This window comes from Erythranthe guttata, chromosome 10, assembly GCF_056151865.1.
Source record: "Erythranthe guttata isolate IM_541 chromosome 10, IM_541, whole genome shotgun sequence".
Classification (NCBI taxonomy): domain Eukaryota; kingdom Viridiplantae; phylum Streptophyta; class Magnoliopsida; order Lamiales; family Phrymaceae; genus Erythranthe; species Erythranthe guttata.
The window spans coordinates 20,214,135-20,237,500 of record NC_142542.1 but is presented as its reverse complement, the minus strand read 5'-3'; the positions used below and the strand labels follow the sequence as shown (position 1 = coordinate 20,237,500).

The 23,366-nt window shown below is 35.4% G+C and overlaps 2 protein-coding genes, 1 long non-coding RNA gene and 1 pseudogene across 5 annotated transcripts; 3 read left to right on the top strand and 1 right to left on the bottom strand.

Moving 5' to 3' along the window:
- Positions 1-217: 217 nt before the first annotated feature.
- LOC105955280 (uncharacterized) lies at positions 218-3,598 on the bottom strand. Its single transcript, XM_012979002.2, has 7 exons — positions 2,684-3,598; positions 1,818-1,872; positions 1,493-1,567; positions 1,274-1,365; positions 848-929; positions 558-641; positions 218-453 (listed from the first exon to the last, which is right to left on the bottom strand). Exons 1-7 carry the CDS (start codon positions 3,259-3,261, stop codon positions 328-330), a joined length of 1,092 nt encoding a protein of 363 aa, XP_012834456.2. The 5' UTR covers positions 3,262-3,598; the 3' UTR covers positions 218-327.
- An 8,108-nt stretch (positions 3,599-11,706) lies between these two features.
- On the top strand, positions 11,707-14,001 carry LOC148767794 (uncharacterized). 3 transcript variants are annotated; one of them, XR_016034023.1, is made up of 4 exons: positions 11,707-12,039; positions 12,386-12,479; positions 12,827-13,227; positions 13,621-14,001. It is a non-coding gene; the product is annotated as an uncharacterized LOC148767794 (long non-coding RNA). The 3 variants fall into 3 exon arrangements; XR_016034022.1 differs by having other exon boundaries at positions 12,386-12,960; positions 13,126-13,227; XR_016034021.1 differs by having other exon boundaries at positions 12,386-13,227.
- Positions 14,002-16,292: 2,291 nt separating this feature from the next.
- Positions 16,293-18,165, top strand: LOC148767793 (uncharacterized; annotated as a pseudogene).
- Positions 18,166-20,477: 2,312 nt separating this feature from the next.
- On the top strand, positions 20,478-23,358 carry LOC105955275 (ARM repeat superfamily protein). Its single transcript, XM_012978998.2, has 3 exons — positions 20,478-20,753; positions 21,125-22,461; positions 22,741-23,358. Exons 2-3 carry the CDS (start codon positions 21,136-21,138, stop codon positions 23,215-23,217), a joined length of 1,803 nt encoding a protein of 600 aa, XP_012834452.2. The 5' UTR covers positions 20,478-20,753; positions 21,125-21,135; the 3' UTR covers positions 23,218-23,358.
- Positions 23,359-23,366: the final 8 nt, after the last annotated feature.

The following is a 23,366-nucleotide window of genomic DNA, read 5'->3' as shown; positions in this document are numbered from 1 at the left end:
AGAAATATTTTTTTAAATATCTATCCGTTATATATAAAGATACAAGATTCAAGAAGCGATTAAATCATAATTTTTCCATGGTTAAAATTATTTTCGTTTTTAAAATTATTGTTTGGTGAATTACGTGGGTCGGACGGTTTAATTGCTTTTTTTTTGGGGGGGCCAAAAAGAGAAGCTTTTATAGCAATTGCTCAAACTTCATCCTCGATCGATCTTACAGAGGATGGAATACTTGGTCATTTAAGTAGATATATACATATGTACATATTATACATGCAATACTTAATGAACATAAATTGTTAAGAATAATCAAACAAGGATCCAATATCATGGGGCTGCATATGGCTTTGAGAGGTACTGCCGCCATTCCTCTGGCATCCCATTGCGCATTTTCAGCATCCTTATTGCATGGTTTGTTAGGGGTATTGCAAGTATGTCATAGTCTTTTAGGGCCTGCAATACATCAATGAAAATGGACTTGTCAAGATTAATATTCAAGTATTTTCTGCTCATTTGAATTGCAAATATAGATAAATGTATGTTAATTGTTAAATTACCTTAGGGACTTTGATCAATTTCATATTTGCCTCCTCTAAGGTTTTTTGACCTTTCTTTGAGTTGCATTTAGCACATGCAGCAACCTGTTTCAAAGTATATGCATGAAAAATGAGACTACATCAGAGAATAATATTTTCTTTTCCCCCTCATACATGACTTTTCCCAGATAACTTAACCCAAGCTCCACCCACATGGTTGAGAAAATGCTCAGAACACTTTCTTTCTCAAGTATTAGAGGCTTATCATGAAATAAGAATTATGTGTATACTATATATTTGGGTTATCATACCAGGTTTTCCCAGGTCCATTGTCCCCCTCGTGCGATTGGCATAACATGATCAATGGTCAAGTTCTCAATTGAGTAACAGTATCTGTCAAGTATATATATATATATATATATATATATATATATATATATATATATATACACATGTGGATAACAAGTCAACTTATAACAGGACTGCGTAGTGTTCGAAGATGATCAAAAGATTTTCAAGACATAAAATATATAATGATTTAGAACATTATACCAAAAGGTTACTCTCCAGATGTCGAAAAATAACAGCTCGTAGCTAGCAATTAAATCTATATCTATCTATCTATATATATATACACACACACACATATATCAAAGGCATCAGGACATATCATCATAAACAACAATAATCAAGGCCTAAAGGTGCAATGGTATGTAGATCATGTTGTAAGAACTCACTGACACGTGAAATTGTCACGTTGAAAAATGTTTTTACGACTGAGGCCTCTTTTCACTTTCCTTCGTTTCACAACTTGTAGTAAATGTGGAACCTGGCAATGTTGATGCACAACTGATTAGTGTAATGGGTGCATAATTAAAAGGGGTTAACTATGCTTACCTCAATCTAGTACTAGAGGAGCAAATGGAATAACAAGTAAAGACAACATTATATCATACCCTCAAGACAGCAGGAATATAGAATGAACCACTAGGAGAGTTTATAGTTTGGTCATAATATTCTAAAACGTCAGCCTGCAATTTACAAGGAAAGAATGAAAGCAAAAAGTTATATGATAATGTGAGACAATAACTTATATATAGATGGAAATGAAAATGGAAATGTGCATGGGACTTAAAAATGAAAACTGAGAATTAAATTTCAGCACGGCAGCAAGAGGGCCAGTTATTTTCATCTTCTATCTTTTCTTGTCATATATGCATGGTTGTAATAGGCCTTAACAAAAATTAGTGATTAACAATAAGAAACCAAGAAAAATCTGACCTTATCCATGAACTCCAAACATATGGCGCGTTTCCAACACACAACGTTAACGGGCCTAACATGGCAGACATTTTACTTACATTATTTTCATTAACACAACATGAATCCAACCAGTATTTGCAAAGTAAAAGTAACGCATGATAGTGGAGGCCAAAAAATGAGAAAAAAAAAAAGGAAAAAAAGACGAGAGAAAAACAAATAGCAAAATGGATACAAGTTAAAATTCATAGATAAGGCTTATTGAAATCTCTTTGTATCACTGAGATGCAGTAGGTACGAACACAATTAAGCACAGGAAAATACAATATATAACCATTTGCAATTATTGCACATTATAACAATTAATATAAGTAAAAATTCATACAAGCAAGCACATAGCATAGTACACTAATCACTGTTTACAATCACGAAAGATATGGTGGTGGAAGGATGTTTACCCCCATGGGCCATTCCTCATGTTCGATTTATCCCCCTTATGTATAAAAGCTAATTATATGGATGTGTTCATCCCCAATATATAACTGCAGGCAACTTAATATAAACTCGCCGACTTTTAAGTCAATATATGTGTCCAGGTTCAAAGTTTGATTGGTTAACCGATATATATAGTAGTTAAGAGAGTAGTAATGTATCAACAGCAGTAGTCACTAGTCAAGAATGAATAGAGGCATATAGCTAATTAATTAGTCGAGTTATAGTTATCATTTATCAGTTGTTATCTGAAATGAGCAAAGCAAAACAAGTAGTCTGACAGGAACAGCTATTTAATTTATTTGCTAAAAGCAAAGCAAAGATTTTTCCGTTTTTTTTTTTTTTTTTTTTTTTTGGATGGGTAAGGTAAAGAAGAATTGAGTAGAGGCAAAGACCTGTAGGATATGTCGAGAACCAAACCTCTGAATCCAGCAAGCTCATCAAAAATCTCGTCAAACGCAGCATCACCATCCCAATTATTATTCAGAGACGACGACGACGACGACGGCGATGATGATGATGATGATGATGATGATGATGATGATGATGATGATGATGATGATGATGATGATGATGATGATGATGATGATGATGATGATGATGATGATGATGATGATGATGATGATGATGATGATGATGATGATGATGATGATGATGATGATGATGATGATGATGATGATGATGATGATGATGATGATGATGATGATGATGATGATGATGATGATGATGATGATGATGATGATGATGATGATGATGATGATGATGATGGATGCAGGGAAAAAGAAGCAGAGAAACAGAGCTTTCGATGATCTCCTAGGGCCAATTGTGGAACTGAAGACGATGAGGCGGCGTATGTGAATCTTAATAAACCCGATCCAGCTTGATGGCGACGGAGTGCATCCAACAACCCATCACTACCACTACCACTACCACCACCACCAAAGAGGGAGTACTTGTGGCTGAATTGCGCCATCAATGATTCTATTTAAGTTTAGGACTCACCAGAACACACAACACCCACACAGAGTATAATTATTGCCCTAGCTTGCGGTTGGATTCCCCTTTCGATAACGAATCCAAAATCGAGACAATTATGGGACTAAAACAGCTGCCACATTAATGATTGAGGATTTGATCCAGTAAAATACAAGTAATGAATAAAATTTTGGTCACTCTCCCTTCCTTTCTACACTAGCTCACTTTCTTCCATTTTTTCACGTAATAATCTGCAGCCACATGTTTCTTAAAATCGCCTGCTAAAATGACATATCTACCCCCAACAATATCTTCCTTCTCAACGTTGAGAAATTAAGCGGAGTTTAATCCACCATAAGTTACAAAAGTTGTGTCCGCTACAACAGCTTCCACCAAAAATGCGAATCCCTCGCCCCGAGGGCCCCCATCCTTTGGCCCGACAAGGATTGATGGAGGATGTAAATCATGATAACTCAACAGCTTGCACCAAAAATGCGAATCCCTCGCCCCGAGGGCCCCCATCCTTTGGCCCGACAAGGATTGATGGAGGATGTAAATCATGATAACTCAACGGCCCTTTAAGATAGCGGACCCGGACCTGGTGCCCGCAAGGAACCAACCCTCATTTAGAGTTGAAATTCCTACACTGCGGCTGTCAGGATTCGATCCTAGGACCTTGCACCAACTTACCACCTCCGGAACCAGTTGAGCTACACCCATGCGGGCAACCCGCTACAACAGCTAATACAATGGTTGGTTGAATGAGTTGATATTTAATTTATAAAAATGAATAGATTAAAAATAAATTAGATAATGTGGCTGATGAGTTTGGACAACCATCAAATTATTATGGGGAAATGAGGGATAATCCCTAGTTTTGAAAATATATAAAAATAGGTCGTATAGATTTTTCTTTCCTGGCCAAACACTCAAATTCTAATCTTAATTTGATAGACCCTTAGACAAATTAAAATACCAGTTTTGTCCTTTTAGTTACAATTTAAAACCCTAACCCTCTCACCAATTCTCGTTAATTTATCTCTCCCTTCTCCCAGCCGTTTTCTCTTCTCTCTCCCTCCCACGTTTTCTCTTCTCTCTCTCTCTCTCTCTCAAAATTCTTGTTCTCTTCTCTCTCTCCGCTCCCCTTCTACGCCGCTCCGCTTCTCCCCTTCCCCGTCGCTCCGCTTCTCCGCCACTCCGCCTTCTCCGTTGCTCCGCCGCTCCGTCGTGCTCCGCCGTGCTCCATCGTGCTCCCCCGTGCTCCGCTGCTCCGCTTCTCCACCATCCCCTTGTTCCGCTGCTCTGCCAAAGCCTTGCGCCGCTGCTCCGCCACGGCCTTGTGCCGGCCGTCGTTGCTCCTCCCACCGCCTTGAACTCGGTACTAAACCATTCACTTCACTTTTTTAAGTTATTTTTTTAATTTATGAATGTCAATCCACTTTTAATTTATTTTTTTAAGATCTGAATTCTTATCACTATTTCACTTTTTTTTTTTATTTTTTTTATGAAACCAACTGAATTCGAAAATTTTAAATTGTGATCCGACGATGTGTAGTTAGATCTAATGGTGAATTTCAAATCTGTAATTGGTGGTGTTCGATTTGTATATATTTACTGCATTTATATAAAAAAAAAAGTTAGATCTACTATGTTTTTGAAGATCTGTGAACAATTAATATTAAAATATTTTTCTTTGGATTAATTTGTTTTTTTTATTATAGATCATATGTAATTTATTTTTTGTATTTATTTGAAGATGATTTGAAATCCTAAAGTGTGAGAGCTTTGTTTGTCTGTAATGAAAATTTAACCAGTAGTTGTTACTTACATTGGTGATTTGAGTCAGGTGAATATACAGTTATATTTAGTCATATACGGTCATGTATAGTCATGGCTACATATAACTATACATGACTATAGAACTTGTAGTATAATATAATCATTTGTAGTCAATTTCAGTTCAGTAAATTTATCAACAAAAAAAAATCATGTTTTTTGGTATTTTTCATGTAATTTGATTTTTTATTATAAATCATATGTAATTTATTTTTTGTGTTTATTTGAAATGATTCGAAATGCCTAATGTGTGAAAGCTTTGTTTGTCTGTAATAGAAATTTAACCAGTAGTTGTTACTTACATGGGTGATTTGAGTCAGGTGAATATACAGTTATATTTAGTCATATATAGTGAGTCATATGTAGTCATGTATAGTCATGGCTACATATAACTAACTATACATGACTATAGGACTTGTAGTATACAATAGTACTTTTGCATCTCCAAGGGTATCTCAAAGGAAGATTTTTAGGGGTGGACATATCCCTATATATTTTCCATATGAAGGGTGTATATCAAATGAACCCAATTATTATTTTACTTCATCAATAAAATAAGTATTTTTGTAATAATTATTTTTTTAATTAATATTCTATAGTTTTCAATTGATAAAAATAGTAATTAACTATATATTATTACTCGTTATGGATATTTGTTAATCTTGGTTTTGATAACTAATTTCATGTTTGGAGGCTCTATAATGCTTTCTTGTACATTTAATTTAATACGGTTTTGAATATATTTTATTATTTTTTTTGGTTAATTCGTAAATGTGATTTTTTATACTAAATATAATTGTACATGTCATTTAACTTTACAACAAGTTTTAATATAAAGTTTTTTCTCGTATATTTGGTGAATTTGATTGTTGGTTCAATTTCTTTGTGATCGCAATATAGATTTGTAAAAAATGAAATATTTAGATAAATAGGAATTTAATCACGAGTTTTATCAATAAAAACTAAGAAATATTAATTAAACATTAGCTAGGTTTATTCAATGGTTTATTGAAGTTCGTTTTGCAAAAATATAAATATATAAAATATGTTAAGTTTTCTCATTATTTTGGTGTCTTTGATATTTAGTATCAAATTCCCTCCAAAACCATTCAACTCATTAGCAACATCATCTAACTAAATTTTAATCTATTTATTTTTATAAATTAAGGGGTAATATGCAATACCCCTCATTTACAAAATGTTTTGAATTAAACTTCAAAGACTTTTTCCAATACCCAAATTTTAATCTTAATTAGTGAGACCCCCTCACGCCCTCATTCCTCTTTTTCGCACCGTCGCCGTAGTCCGCTCACCTTAGCCACCGATCACAGCCGCTCACCCCATTGCACCTAGCCGTCCGCCTCGGAGATGCCAGCGTTGTTCACGCACTCGTCACCGCCGGCTGGCCGAACCCGATGTTGGAGATCGTCACATCGATGTCGGGTACAAGTGGTCGTCGCCCTTCGTCCGATGCGTGATTTCTACATGAAGATTCCCTTTTTTTGTTATCTCTCTTCATTTCTCAGTTTTTTTTTTCTCCAGATCTATCCACTACCACCACCATAGCCGCCTTCCTCACTCTCTTTTTCATTTACCGCCGTTGTCGTCGCCTCCCACTTTCTTTCGTTATTTTCGATTTTTTTTCTCTCCATATCTGAAGCAGCAGCACTAACGTGACTATAGTCTGATTCGAATATGACTATTGTTGATTCACTCAATTAGTGATTTATTAATTTCTTGTTTGTTATGCGAATCACGAATAACGAAGTATATGATGATGAGGAAGAGTGGTCCCGATCAAATCTCACGAATTCGAAGAAGGAAGATGCCATTCGAAACCAAATACAAGTTTTTTCACAAAGAATGGGAGGGCCTTCATTCTACAACCAAAGAAGAGGTGGCTAAGCTTCTCGTTTTATCATATTGAAGAATGAAACTTTGTTTAATTCGTCCACATTGCAAATTAAGTTCGATATTTTATTTTTATTTTTATTTTTTATATAATCTTGAAATTGTTGTGCGTTGTTTGACAGGTCATCTTACATTGATTGTCCGTTACCGCCCATCCCCTATTACTCATGAAGAATATGACTATATATAGTTGAATATGACTACAGCCATATTCAACTTATAGTCATATTCAACTATGCTCCTCCCGTTTCTCACCCTAATTTCAAATTGTTCAATCTTCTCGTTTCAAGGTTGATTATAATAACAAGATTCAAATTACTTGAGGTTTTTTGTGTTAATGTTGATTGGATTGTTTTCGTAAATAATAGGTAATTTTCATTTTTTTTTTATATAATTTGTTAAACATGACTGTAACACTATATAACCGGACTTTTTAAGTTGAAAAAGTAAAAACTGACAATATAAAGAAAGAATATGACTACGGTTGATATAGTCACATATAGCCATATTAGACTATAGTCATATTCGACGTAGTAAACTTATCGGGAAAAAAATTCAATTTTTAATTTAAAAAGAATTAAAAAAAATTATTAAAACAAAAATAAACAAACTATACGAGCTTAGATATTTAGTTGGGAAAATCCCTATTATTTTGGCATTATTAAGGAAAGTGGAAGAAATTATTGGAGAGGAGATTTATAATTTCAAAAGGGTAGTATTGGAGTTATATATTGTAGGGGGTTTCACAAATGAAGATTTAAGGGTTGGACATATCACCATTTATTATTCATCCGAGCGGTTTATTGCTAAAGACCCCATAAATTAAATGTCAACTTATTCAACCAATAATCACATTACCTGCTATAGCAGGTCATAAGACCCAAATTCTCAACTTTCATAACTTAAAGGACTAAAATTCTGATTTTAAAACATGGTGGACTAAAACTATCAACTAGCAATCTTACATGAATAAAAAAACTCATTTTGCCTCCGTATCCCTACCATTGTTTTTCAATTTTCAGCATAAATTTCGAAAAAGTATAGCAAGTTAAAAAGTAAGAATAGTTCTTAAAAAAAAAGTAATAATAATAACAAAAAATGATTATAATGACTTTTTTTATAGTAAAAAATGCCTTAGATGAAATTGAAAAGACAATAAAAAATGAATTATCATTTATTATTCAATTAAGGATGCATTTGTGAATAATTTATTGTGTTTTAAGGGTGCAAAATGCTATTATTGTTATTTAAGAGTGCAAAGTGGGATTAAGCCCGCTATTATGGATAATAACCAATATTGAAATGCTATTCATAGTGCAGCTTTTACCGCCTTGCAGTGCACTTTAGATTCATTTGTAAATTTTCTTCAAAAAATTCAAAATCCTCTCAATCCCTCTCCAAGGCTCTTCGAATTCCCGAGGATTAAACGAGCAATCCCATAACGATTTAAGGTAAAACTAGAACTCGAAATCGTTAATCCAATGTTTTGTAGTAGTATATTAACAAATTTCGTCGAAAATCTATACGTTTTCAGTATTTCGGAGCACTTCTAAACTTTTCGAAAGAAAAAAATGCCTTTCGTGAAAAAAAATCACGAAATTAGAGGGCTAATTTCTTGATTTTTTCCACGAAATTAGTAGAATTTTTTGTTTCTTTTAAGATTCGTGCAAAATCTTACGAAACGAAAGCTTTAATTTCGTGAGAAAATGTACGAAATGTAAGCTTTTCTTTCGTAGGTACTATGCACGAAAACTGTGTGTTTCGGGCATTATGCAATAATTTCGTGGAAAAATACACGAAATTAATGCTTGTATTTCGTGAACAAAAACACGAAATGTAAGCATTAATTTCGTGTATTTTTCCACGAAATGATTGCAAAATTTCAGTTTTTTTTTTTTAAGATTTGTTTTATCTATTATTATTCAGACAGGCGTTAATAGTGTCTTATTTAACAGATGGCAGGCAAAGGCAAATCAAAGGCAATTATGCGAGCAGTTCATGATGAGGCCGAGCATTGAGAGCGCGAGCGCGAGCGCGAGCGCATGACTATGTCTACACGACGTAGGCAAGAGGCTGAGAGCTGGTGAAGCCAGATCATCGGTTACACATCCCGATGTCGAGTCTTCCCGTGCTATGGAGGAGGAGGAGGATGTTATGGACCCCGTTCACGAGACTGAGGTTGTGGCTCGTGGAGGTCGTGGAGGCCGAGCACGGGGCCGTGGAGCTCGTGGTGGTCGAAGTCATACTCGAGTCAATCCGTATGTGCTAGATGGTCCATTTTTCGGTGGCCCGCGGGATCCGTCTTTGATTGCGAGTTTCAAGTCGCACGTAGCGGCATATATTTGGAGGGGAGAAGTAAGTTAATTACTTGTTTTAATTTTAATATTATAATTTTTGTATCTTATATTAAAATATATTTATAGTTGATATAACTAATATGTTTTCTAAATAAATGATTGCAGGAACGTCCGGTTGGACGAGTGGAGTCCCGTATCAACTCCCTGAACCATTTCATCTACGAGAAGATAGCAGCTGCCCTGGACCAGTTAGACATAGATGTCACTGCAGACAAGCATTTTCTGCGGATGACCGGTTTGTATCCCCTAGCCCGATGTTATTTACCGCGCATAGATGGTCCGCTGTTGTTTGCATTCGTGGAGCGGTGGCAGCCGGAGGCGAACAACTTCCATATACCGTGGGGAGAGATGACTATCACTCTCCACGATGTCCAGATGATTCTAGGTGCCAATGTGGAGGGACGGGTGGTCGCGCCTAGGTACGATGAGGCTATCGAGCAGACAAACTGCGTGTATTTGCTGTCCGAGATATTAAACCTCGATTTTGAGGAGATTGACGAGTCATGGAAGCATGGGGGCCCCACATGGAGGATGATACAAGGATAGTTGTTGATGCCAGACACACCCATGAGACGCCGAGTTCAGATATATCTGGTGTTTCTTCTCCGATCGATTTTATTCTCCAACAAGACATGTGATCGGGTGAAGTCATGGTATATACACGTGCTCGAGGATTCAGTGTTTGATCAGGTCAGCACGTGTTCGTGGGGCTGGGTATATGCAGTCGAGCACAGTTGAGGAGTTTGGCGGGTTGCACCACCCTTCTTCAGGTAAATTTTAATATATTTTTGTACTTATTTTTTTCATAATGTTTTTAAATTTATATATTCTCTATTGTTTATTTCCCTAAATATCTTTAAATAAAATATTGCAGTGCAGGATATACGAGTATTTCCCGAGATTCCAGCTGCCGGAGGAGAGCGAGCAGTACCGCGAGTTTCAGCCTCGATGCAAGAGGTGGAACACGCCGCCAAAAGCGGGCACGTTCGAGCATATTCAAGGTTTACTCGACAATATGACTGCGGATGATGTAAGTTTTTTATATTTATGTATTTATATTTTTTTTAAATATGAATTTTTCGATTTATGTGTTTATAATTTTTTTTAAAATGAAATTTTTCAATTTTATGTAATTGTAGTTTGTTTAAATATGATTTTTTCGATTTTATGTAATTGTAGTTTTTTTAAATATGAATTTTTCGATTTATTTGTTTGTAGTTTCTTTAAATATGAATTTTTTGATTTATGTATTTATATTTTTTCTGTTTAGGTCGAGTGGCTACCGTATGGTCGGGATATACACGAGAGTATCCATCATACGTTGTATCATGGCACGATCTGGTACATGTGGGTCGTAGAGCTGTATATGCCTGATTGTTGCTTCCGATAGTTCGGGTGGCTTCAGGATATTCCGCGCGGCTTGATTTCATCGATGGAGTCATGTTTCACGCGGTTCCAAATGAGGTGCATCGTACAAAGTCAACTACCCATTTTCCGGGTGGTATGTAGGACATGGTCCAAGCTCATTCCATTCGTGCCAACGTATACAAGACGGCACGATAACGGGGGAAAGTCGACGAGCACTACATAGATTGGTACACCGATCGGACTCCTCTGAAGATCAACAACCCCGACGTAGGCCCGACTCAACTGCATCGAGAGAATGTGAGGCCACCAGATCAGCCGGCTTATTACCAGATAGTACGTGCATCCCGATCACCAGGAGCACTGGACAGGACTGGATGCAGCAATTTGCCGATCTACGTGCCGACCTTGGAGATATTATGCAGCCCGCCGCCTGATATATTGGCATCGACCAGGACAACGACGACGACGACGATCATGAGGTGCAGCCGCCGATGAGAGTGAGGCGGTAGTTTATAGATTGTTTTTTGCGAGTTATGTATTTTTATGAACTATTTAATTTTAAAGTTTATTTTTATTATTATTCACTACACCATATGGAGTTTTTCCTAACAGCAATATTTTGGATTTCTAACAGTCATTATCCATTAGAAATTTCTAACGGTCAAAATCCGTTAGAATTGAAATTTATTCGTTAGTATTAATAATAAGTGTTATTTATTATTTAACTAATTATTGCCAACGGTTATAATGTGTTAGTAATAGTTACACTCCACTTATATCATTTTACTATTTATTATTATTATTATTATTATTATTATTATTATTATTATTATTATTATTATTATTATTATTATTATTATTATTATTATTATTATTATTATTATTATTATTATTATTATTATTATTATTATTATTATTATTATATTCTTTAAAAAATAAGAAAACTTATTTATCAAAAACTATTGTTCTATTTATTATTAATTGAAAAAACCAACCATATCCCCTTACATAGTCTGAGAGAAACAGGGCAGCGGCACAATCATCCCCTTCCATAGTTTGAAGAAAGTAAGAATTAAAGAATATCGCACGACGCGGGCACCGGAAGTCCGGAACGGCAGCGGCACCACCATCACCGCAAAAGAGCCCATCGCTCTTTCGTCCTCACCACACCGAGACTTACATCGTCGGCGATTTTGGTTCTAGGGTTTGGGGTTTCTACTTTTTCTTTAACCACCGGCCATGACACACAACTCCTGTTAAAAATTTCCATCGATGAACAACAGAAGCGGCTGTGATAATTTAAGGTAATTGTTTAATTACAATTCCCTTATTCTTTATACTCAAGCTTTAATTTCTCTGTAATGCATTACTTTTTCTATACCAAGAAATCTGAGAATTAAGTTTTACAATTTTCATGATTATTTTGTTTATTGGAATGTTATGAAGTTATAGATTGGAAAAAATATTTTGGAGCCCTTAACTCCTTAAGCATTGAAGTATTGAAGAAGTATTGAAGGGTGTAATTTAGTGCTTAAGTTTGATTAACTAGAAAAAATAGATCTGATTCCTGGAATTCTTCAATTATTTTTATCTAAGAGATATGTTAGCATTTATTTCTCTTTCTTAGTTGTTCTTATTGTTTCTTTTCAGATTTTTGCTCTGAATTGTTATTTCCATATGTTAATACTTGCCAAGTCATTTGCATTGAAGAATGAGGTCCAAGGAATGTATGGATGAGAAATTGGTACTTTTTAATTTTCCATCATTTATTATTTGAGATTACATTCCAGTAGACTTCTCTCACTGTTGGTTAAACTTTGTTGACTCCTCTCACTAGACTAGATGGTTCTATTTACAGAACGAGCAAAAGTTATGCCTTTTTGGTTTTGCTTTAGTGTTTTGATATGTCTTTTGTCATAGAAAATGCCAAATCTATATCAAGTTGCTTCTATTTATTTGCCTAGCTTGTGTTGACCAATGTTTTATTTCTGGGCAAGAATGAACATCACCTTTTGCCATAAGAAATATTTGTCTATGTTTATGCATGTGGTTTTTTATAGGTGATTGTATGTATCTTTTTTTTTTCATAAGAACGCATGGAGATCTGGTAATATTGAAGATCATACTACAAACTTATAAACAATCTCTTGATAAGAATGATGAGTATTTTGTTCGTGACAACAAATAATATTGGATATAGTCGATGATGAAGATTTAAACCTGAGGTACGTGTTATTTCAGCGATAAGCATCCATCATATTAATGAATATAAGGCCTCGTTAAATGACAGCAAATTCTATTTATGTTTGAGACCTTTTTGGCATACCAAATGGTAATTTATTATTATGTTACGATATGTTAATCAAGTTGAAATTGTTTCTCTTATTCAGTTTTATAAGAATATAACGGCGGTGGGGCTCTCCAAGTTCAATCCCTTTCATCATTTGTATATATAAGTATAACCACTGGATTTTGATGCATTCTTCAACAAGGTGAGATCATAGCATTTGTATATATTTTTCTCGTCTGTTTTGAAGCTCAGTCTAACTTCTTTTGCACAAATAGTAGTTAGTTAAAGGAAACGTTAATTGCTTGGTATAAATTAAACCCATTGATGCTATTTGATTTTAATTCGAGTTTGGTTCTGCTTTATATGATTGATATTTTGTTTTATTTCAACTTAATCAATAATCTATTACTGTCTTTGAACCGCCTCACTGAATTTGAATGGGTTGAAGGTCAAATTGTTGGTTAGTCAATATGTATCCATTGAAATGTCTGACGAGATGATATTAATATTGTTTGGTTTAGAGTTCTCAGAATTGAGCATGGATGGGCGTTTTAATTTCTTATTTCCCTAACTTTCTCTATATAACTAAATTCAGCTCAAAATGCTTCAAGTACCACAATTACTTGGGGAGCAGTTTGTTGATGGATTACGGAAGGATGTTTGACCGCGTCAACTTCTAGATGGTGATATTATTAACAGTTTGATGGATAGAGAGTATTTGATACTCTGGTCAGACCTGCAGGAAATATTTTCTTTGAGTCGAGTTAGTACATTATTAAGTTTATGTACTCCATTTTAATTAGGTAAATCTTAAGGATTTGGATTTAATATGTATGAATGGTGGTGGATGATTTATTGTAATGATGGATTGTACGGGAACCTTTATTGTAATTTCAGTCAATTGTAATATATGGATAATTCAAAAAATAATTGACATTCTATTATTTGTGAATAATAACGAATCATACTTTTTCTATATTGTGTTTTTTTTATTTTTTTTTTATTTCGTTAATTGTTCTAACAGCTATATCCGTTAGGAATTTAGGTACAAGTGTTGCAAGAAGAACCGTTACCAATGATATTTCTAACATATATAAGCGTTGGAAATATTTTTTTCTCCCAACGCTTATTTTATTTTTTGTAACGGTTTTTTTAATTGTTCTAACGGTCTATGTCCGTTAGAAATGATTTGAACTTAATTTCTAACGCTGATTTTTTAACAGCCTTACTCCATTAGAAATATATTTTCTAACGGATAATATGTGTTAGAAAAAGGCCTTTTTGGTGTAGTGATTAGGACTATGAATTTTTATTATTGTTGGAACTATTTAATTTAATAATTTGTTTTTTATTATTATTAGGAACTAATTATTTTACTAATTTTGTTTATTATTATTACGAACTATTTAATTTACTAGTTTATTGTTTTGTATTTTAATTTAATGATTTTATGATTTGAATTTAGAAACTACGTACGAATGAAGCAATTAAAGTACACATTTAAACATTCCAAAACAACCTTACAAATTTAATCATTCCAAAAACATAGGTTAAACATAAAAATGCAAAACACAACACTACAAATTTAAATATTCCAAAACATAAATTAAACATTAAAATGCAAAATTAAAAACAAATACAAATTTAAACATAAGTTAAACTTTCAAATATACAGCAGATGGTTATGATTACCATCACTCACACTCAATCGCCATAATCCATTCTCCATTGATTTTTTGCCAATTAACCTGAACGGACAAGAACGTTTCTTCAATAGTACGTGTCGTCCAGATTGATATCTTGCACACGTTAAAACGTTATTTTTCTGATTTACAATGATTAATCAGTCGACGATTATGACTAATTGCTGTGTCTTTTGCCCACATAGTTAACGCTTCTCTACTATCACACACAATACAACGTTCAAAGAAGTGACTATGATCGTGAGATTGTTTTCTTAGTTCCTGCATAAATATTTGAAATTAAAAGACAATATTAAGGAATTTCTTATGAAATAACACGAAATGTAAGCTACAATTTCGTGTAAAAACATACGAAATAAGAGCTTTAACTTCGTAGGTTTTACTACGAAATAAGAGCTTCAATTTCGTAGGTTTTACGACGAAATTGTCATAAAACGTAATTAAATATAAAATTTCGTACCAAAACCTACGAAACAAACAACAATCGATTTTAAGACATATTTCGTATAGTATTACACGAAATGGAAGAATAGATTTCGTGTGAAATAACACGAAATGTCTAAAAATGTTGGAAATGAACAAAAAAACGTGTATTTTCACCTCAAAATCGAAGCCGTTGTCATCCATGTTGATAATACTTGTGCTCAAACTGATATTGGTCGAAAAATTATTGGGTTTGAAGAATTTCAAGAATTAAATGTTGAGAGTGTTTGAGAGGGGGTTTGGATAAGATTTGGAAAAGAAAAAGAAAATGAATTAATTTGCACTACGAGTGGTAAAAACCGCACTGATAATAGCAAGCCCCTAACAAATATTGTATGGTCTAAAGAGGGATAATTACATTTTTTATCCCCCAAATTTGCCCGTTTTTTCAGTTTTGGTCCCCCATTTACCGCAGTCAACAAAATACACTCTCGTTTTACCACATTTAAACACATTTGGTCCTGCTGTTTGGTTGACCGTCTCACTTAATAGTCAACCGCCACGTGCCACGCACATGACTTCAAATTAGGGCTTAACTCGTGATTTTTTCCCCAAAATCAACATTTCTCTCTCTCTCTCCACACTCTCTCTCTCTCTCTCTCAAACAAATTCCCCAAATACTCTGCCGATTCAACGCAGGCCTAAGTTGTTGTTGGCGATTAATTTCTGGGTCGAAGAAGAAACAACAAGAAAAGAGGAATTTTTCGAAGGCCATGTCGCGAAGATGCAAATTCCCTGGTGGATTTGCGCCAAATTACGGTATTTTGAACTCAATTGAACCCTAATGTACTGTTCTTGTCATTTACAATGTGGCTGATATATATTTTTTTCCTTTCTTGTGGCAAAAAATCATTTTCAGAAAGAATATGGATAAGTACTTGGTGTACTGTTAAAATGTATTATGGGGGGTACTGAAACATGGTCCAGAAACGAGGTACATAGGTGGGAGTGAAGAGTTTTTTGATTTTTCAAAACCTACTGAGATGAGGATGCTTGATATGTGGATAATGTCACGGGAGTTGGGGTATTCTGATAGGAAAAAAAAATTAAATTTTGGTACAAATTTGGGGCAAATCTGAATATGGGTAGATACTTGGAAACTGATACCGATGTTGCTTCTATGAAACCTATTAACTATGAAGTTGAAATATACTTAGAACAGTTGGGGTTAGAAGAAACTGTGAATGTGGTACCTACCTTGCAAAGTCAAGTTGCATCATCAGTCATTACTGATGAGCAAACTGACAATGTTTTACCTGAATTACCCAATGTTGAACCTGAATTAAGCAAAGAGAGTGACAGTGAGGAAGATGGTGATGAGTTTTATGATAGTGATTATGACTTTGAAGAAGATGACAAGTTGTTTGAAGCCTATGTAGATCCAGATGTTGAGTTTGGTGGGGTTAAATCAAAGGGTAAAGATAAGGTCACCGAATTTTTCTCAGATGATATGTATACTAGGATGCTTAATGAAGAAGGTGATGATGACTGTGTTAATAGTGACTCAATGGGCAGTGATTGTGGCTCTGATGATGAACATAAGGTTAAATTCCCCAAGTTAAATCCTAAACCTGACAGTAAAAACCCTGAGTTAAAGCTTGGGTTGGTTTTTTCTTCAAAAAAAGAAGCAAAATTTGCTATAGAGAGCCACTGCCTTAGGAGGGGGATGATGATCAAGTTTTACAAGAATGACAGTAGAAGACTGAGGGCCTGTTGTAAGAATGATGGTTGCAAATGGTCAATACATGTTTCTCCAATGCAAAATGACAAGACTTGGCAAATCAAAACTTATGTGTCTGACCATAACAAATGTTATTGGAACTACAACAACAGCAGCCTCAAGTCCAACTGGATTGGTAAAAATTTCATGAAAAAATTCAAAGAAAATCCTAAGTTAGGCACAAATGAGTACAGAAATGAAGTGTGCACAACTTTGAAAGCAAGTGCCTCCAAATCTCAAGCCTATAGGGCAAATCAAAATGCACTAAAGGCTATTCAAGGTTCAAAAGAAGAACAGTTTCAAAAAATAAGACCTTACTGTGAGAACTCAAAAGAACAGACACAAATGCCACTGTTGTTTTAAAATTGACAGAGGACACAGAAGGTTTGAGGTTTCAAAGATTGTTCATTTGTTTTTCAGCTTGCAAAGAAGGGTTCAAGAATGCTTGTAGACCTGTCATAGGAGTGGATGGGTGTTTTTTGAAAGGGCAGAGGGGTGGACAATTATTGGTTGCAGTTGGGTTGGATCCAAACAATAACATATATCCAATTGGTTATGCTATTGTTGAGGGTGAAACTAAGGAAACCTGGATGTGGTTCCTTCAGTTGTTAGATGAAGACATTGGCTTTGAGGAACAACACAAGTGGACATTTATGTCTGACAAACAAAAGGGACTTATCCCTACTTTTGAAACTCTATTCCCAGGTGCAGAAAACAGATTTTGTGTAAGGCACTTACACAGTAGTATGAACAAGGATGGGTTTGGGGGTATGGCAATTAAGAGTGCACTGCGGGCAGCTGCAAAAGCCACTAGAATTGAAGAGTTCAAGAGGATAATGAAAGAACTGAGGGCTATAGATGAAGTTGCATACAATTGGTTAGTGAAGAAGCCTCCTCATAATTGGACCAGGTCTCATTTCAATCCATTTCCAAAATGTGATATCTTGTTGAACAATATGTGTGAGTGCTTTAATTCTTTCATCCTTGATGCAAGAGAGAAACCAATAATACCAATGCTTGAGTGTATAAGAAATCTGTTGATGGCTAGAATGGTGTTGAATAGGGAAAAAGCTCTAAAATGGGATACAAACATTTGTCCCAAGATCAGAACTATCTTGATAAAGAATATGAAAGAGGCTGGTGAGTGCATCCCAATGAAATCAGATGAGTGGAATTTTCAGATAATGGGGATGTATGATCAGTAAACATAAGAGCAAAGAGTTGCAGCTGTAGAAGATGGGATTTGACAGGTATCCCTTGCAAACATGCCATTTCTACCACTTGGTGTAGGCATGAAGACCCTGAGCAATATGTTCATCACTGTTACAGTGTTGACTCATATAAAAGAGCATATGAAAACTCCATTTCACCAATAAATGAACCAAAATTTTGGCCTCAATGCACTTTGCAGCCTCCATTACCACTAATGTCTAAAGAAAAAGCTGGTAGACCACAAGAACTGAGAAGAAGAGAGCCAGATGAGCCACCTTCTGTTGGGGGGACAAAGTTAAAGGGGGTTCCAACAATTAATAAGTGCAGAAAGTGTGGGCAAGCAGGCATAATGCTAGGAAATGTGGAGAAAAAAGAAAGGTTGTGGAAGAAACAAATGAAGTTGATCAAGGTGTGCAAGAATTTAGGCAAGAACCTGATCAAGGTGGGTAAGAATTTAGGCAAGAACCTGTTACACAACAAAGCACTGCTGCAATAAATGTTTCTCAAAGAGGAGAAACACAAGTTCCACAGAGGAAGATGCAGGCAACTTTATTCATTTTTTATTCAATGTTCTTCATTTTTTATTCAATGTTTATTCTTTAGTTTATTATTATTATTATATCACTGTTGTAGGTAAGAAGGCCAACAAAAAGGCTAGTGAATATGACAGGAACTTCAAATACTACCTCTACAATCAATGTAAGTGTTTATTTTGTAATTTGATTGTTTAATGTACTTAATGGTTTGTTTACTGAAACTTTTTCTTTTTGTTGATGTAGATGCAGATCAATGAAGGTTCAAGTGTAAGTACTCATGTCATTGTCAAGGGAGGAGTTAATTTCATCACAATGTCCAACCTCAGATCTGCTTTTGGTATCCAATGCTCTACAAGTTCTGCAAATCCATTCACTGCACCAAGGCCAGCCAAAAAGCCAACACAGTCAAAGAATGGATCAAAGAAGACCACATAACTTCATGTTTTTCCTATGTTTGAATTGTTGTTGCAATGACTTTTTGAGTACTTTATGGACATGTACTTTATTTTGTTTGTTTTGTCATCCATTGGAATGATGTTACTTTACTTTGGATTATTTTGTTTGTTTGCTGTTGTTATGTTCATTTGGAATGTTCTTTAAATTGGAATGTTGTTCATTTGGAATGTTGTTAATTTGAAATTTTGAATTTGTTCAGTTGGAATGTTTTTCAATTAAAATTTTTCTGGGATTTGGAATCCTTCATGCTTGTTATTTTAGTTGTTATATATATTGATCTGCATTTGTTGGTCACCATCGCACAGTAGCACACATTAACCATCACTATCTTGTTGCATTTGCATTCAAACATCAATAGTCTAACCATTACATTCAAAATATGCATTGCAAAAGTCTATATAAGAGGAAGAACATTACATCAATTGAGCTTCAACATCAGACAACATTACATCAATTGAGCTTCAACATCAGACAACATTACATCAATAGAGCTTCAAAATCATATGTATTGCTACAAACAAAAGCAAAGCAAGAATCACAACCATCAACTTCCTTACTTTCTTCTTGTATAATTCAAGTTGAATCAACGTCTTCCTTTGATTTTCTTTCTCTTGTTTCATGTCATCTTCCAATTTGTTCAATTTCTTCAACAGTCCGGGAATAATTTGTTTTGACCTTCCACATATTTCTGGATTGACCCACTCAAAATAATTACAATGTGATACTTTTTGTGACCAAAAAAAAAAAAAGAAAAAATGAAATTCATAACTGGAACAAATGGCACCCCTTAATTTCAGATATTTACTCACCATGTAATTCACACATGCAAGAAATCGTCGCCCAGGGTTTTTATCAGTCCAGGAAGTGTTTATTGGAAGCTCAATTCCACATTTACATGTATGAGCTTCGATTGGAAATGGTCTTGCACTCCAATCCCCAGAATCACTGCCAGTTTGCTGTTTTCGACTTGATGTGGTCGATCGACTACTCATATTTTCAAGTGGGGGAGAGAGAATTTCGTAATTTGGTGTTTGGATTGTTGAAATCGAAATTTCTTCCAAAAATTAGGGCTCTTGTAAAAATCGCCAATTTGAGAGAGAGAGAGAGAGAGAAATGTTGATTTTGGGGAAAAAATCACGAGTTAAGCTCTAATTTGAAGTCACGTGCGTGGCACGTGACGGTTGACTGTTAAGTGAGACGGTCAACCAAACGGCAGGACCAAATGTGTTAAAATGTGGTAAAACGAGAGTGTATTTTGTTGACTGCCGTAAAATGTGGACCAAAACTGAAAAACGGGCAAACTTTGGGGACCAAAAATGTAATTATCCCGTCTAAAGAGGAAAGGCGGAGGAGGATAGCGGGGGAAATATGAAAAAGATTTAAAAAATGGAATCTAAAATTTTGAAATGAAAACAATCAGACAAGGGTGCGCAAAAAGCGCGTAAATCAAGTCAGTAGAGATCTCGTCCCAGTCCATGAAAACTGAGGACCGACGGCCGGTAGATTTCCCACACTTGTTCTAGTAGGGTTTCAGTCACATAACAGCTCAAAGATTGAATGTTAACGCTGTATCTGTATCTGAGGCTCCAACAGTGACAAGTAGCAAGATTCTGCGCAGGTTAGCTCTTTCGCTCTCAATTTCATCTTCTTTATCCCCTAAGTACCGACTTGTATACTCAATTTCGTTTCTTGACGAAAAGTAAAGAGATTCTTGATTCAGATTTGAGATTTCCATGTGCCAAAATTCATTTTTTTTTTCGTTTTAGGTCTTATTCCGATCCCTTTCCCTACATTAATTTTTCTTTCAGAAATTTTCAATTTCTGCAATCATATTTATTTGTAGAGAGAGTTTGTGCGGCAAGAACAGTATTCTTAAGTCACTTTTTTCAATTCCAGGCTATCAATTGCTAACCCCAATTGAAAAAAAGAAAGAAAGAAAGAAAGATAAGCTCATCTATTGCTCTTTTTTCTTCACTTTATTTTTTTCAGAGTTCACTAAAATGGGAAGAAGTCTAGGTCCAATACTACGTCAGGAGTTGGAGAATCTTGACAAGGATGCTGATAGTAGGAAATCAGCTATGAAAGCACTGAAATCTTACGTTAAAGACTTGGATTCAAAGGCAATACCCATCTTTCTTGCTCAGGTTTCCGAAACCAAACAAACTGGTACATCGTATGGCGAGCACACAATTTCACTATATGAGGTTCTTGCTCGAGTTCATGGGCCAAAAATCGTCCCTCAGATTGAAAATATTATGAACACCATTGTCAAGACCTTGTCCCTTAGCGCGGGTGCATTTGCTCTTCACCAGGCTTGCTCTAAGGTGGTTCCGGCTATATCAAGGTATGCAATTGACCCAACAACGGAGGAGGATAGGAAGAGATACGTTATTCATTCTTTGTGCAAGCCCCTTTCAGATTGTCTTTTGGGTAGCCTAGAAAATCTGTCTTCTGGTGCTGCACTTTGTTTACAGATGCTTGTTGAATCTGATAATTGGAGATTTGCTTCGAACGAAATGGTAAATGAAGTATGCCAGAGAGTTACAGGGGCTTTGGAGAAGCATTCACAGACAAATTCCCACATGGCCTTAGTTACGGCTTTGGCTAAGCACAATAGCCTAGTCGTTGAAGCTTATGCCAGGCTCTTGATACAGTCTGGACTGCAAATTCTAGATGCTGGTTTCGCTGACGCAAATTCTCAGAAGCAGTTATCAGCCATACATATGGTGACTTCTTTAATGAGATGTTTGGATCCCAAAAGTATATTGTCTGAGTTGGAGTTGGTAATTAAGGAAATGGACAAGTGCCAGTCTGATCGAATGCCGTTCGTTACTGGGGCTGCTTTTGAAGCACTACAAATTGCAAAGAGAATATGTGCTGAGAAAGGCTCAAAACTGGAGAGAGATATAAGTTCAGCCACCGGCTCAAACTTTGGCAGAAGAGAAAACACGAGGAGGAGAAACATTTGTAGTTCTGGAGACCAATCACCTTTCACTGCCTCACCTGAATCACAAACCGTTGATTCTTTTGCTGGGTATGACTATTTTATTGAATCACCAAATTCGACGAATCAGGACTATCAAAGTGTGGATTCTGATCGCAGGAGTGTGAATCGTAGACTCTGGCGTAGGCGTGAGAATGGAGTCGTAGATGTATCTCTTAAAGATGGCATATTTGCAGATATAACTCGAGGAAGTGACATAATGAGCTCCGAGTATGATGATTTTTCTCACAACCATGGAGATTATTATATGGAGAATTTTACAGGTTTTGTTCAAGGTAGTGCTGAAAATAAATTTCTTGGAAGCAATACGCCAAGTCCGCAGGTAACTTTTCATAACATTTCTCACATTGGGTTTCACACATGGTTTGAATCATAAATTATGAAAATTAAAGTGAATCAAGATGTGCAAAAATAGAACTTAGGTGGACATTGGATACGAAAACTTGATTCTGGTATGTGGCATAACTGAAAAGTCTGCAATATGCAAAATCTCTTGCAAATTATTTACAATTTTGATAAGTGAGATGAGAATTGAAAATCATTTTGATCAACTTTTATTGTCATCTCATAATAATTGCTTTTGTTCCTATTTATGTTTCAGAGATCGAACTCGCACATTAATGTTGATGATGTGAAGATTTTCACTACCCCAAGAAAGCTCATTCGCTCACTTCAGGATCAAGATGATTCGAATTCGGGCTTCTCCAAGAAACAAGTGGGGCGGTTCAGAAGTCCACAGACAAGCGCATTTGAGTGGACACCTACATCAATGCGTCAACAAAATTGTTTTCATCAGGACATCAATTATGACAAGAACGAGGAGAAATTGTCTTCTTGTGGTGAACAGTACCATGGTACCTCGGAATCAGTTTCCTCCACGGAAGATGTTTTCAGTGAAAAAGATATAAGATTGTCTGCAGAAGAGAAACCTCAAATTCAATTAGTCAACGTTCAACACAACCATAAGAAATCCATCCGCAACATTGCCTGTGGTTTTTCCCTTCTTCTACTTGCAGCATTTTTGTGTTTGTTGGGAATAGGTGATTATGATAATGACTACAGTCTTGTCCCAACCTAGATTTTGGTTTGCATTTATGATGTGGTGTTCTTTGCAACACTTTAGTAACATTTGAACATTATTTTAAGTTGGGATGTCCTTTTCAGAACAATGCTTCTTGTTGAAACTGTATGTTCTATTAGTTTTTTTTTTTTTTTTAAATCATCTGT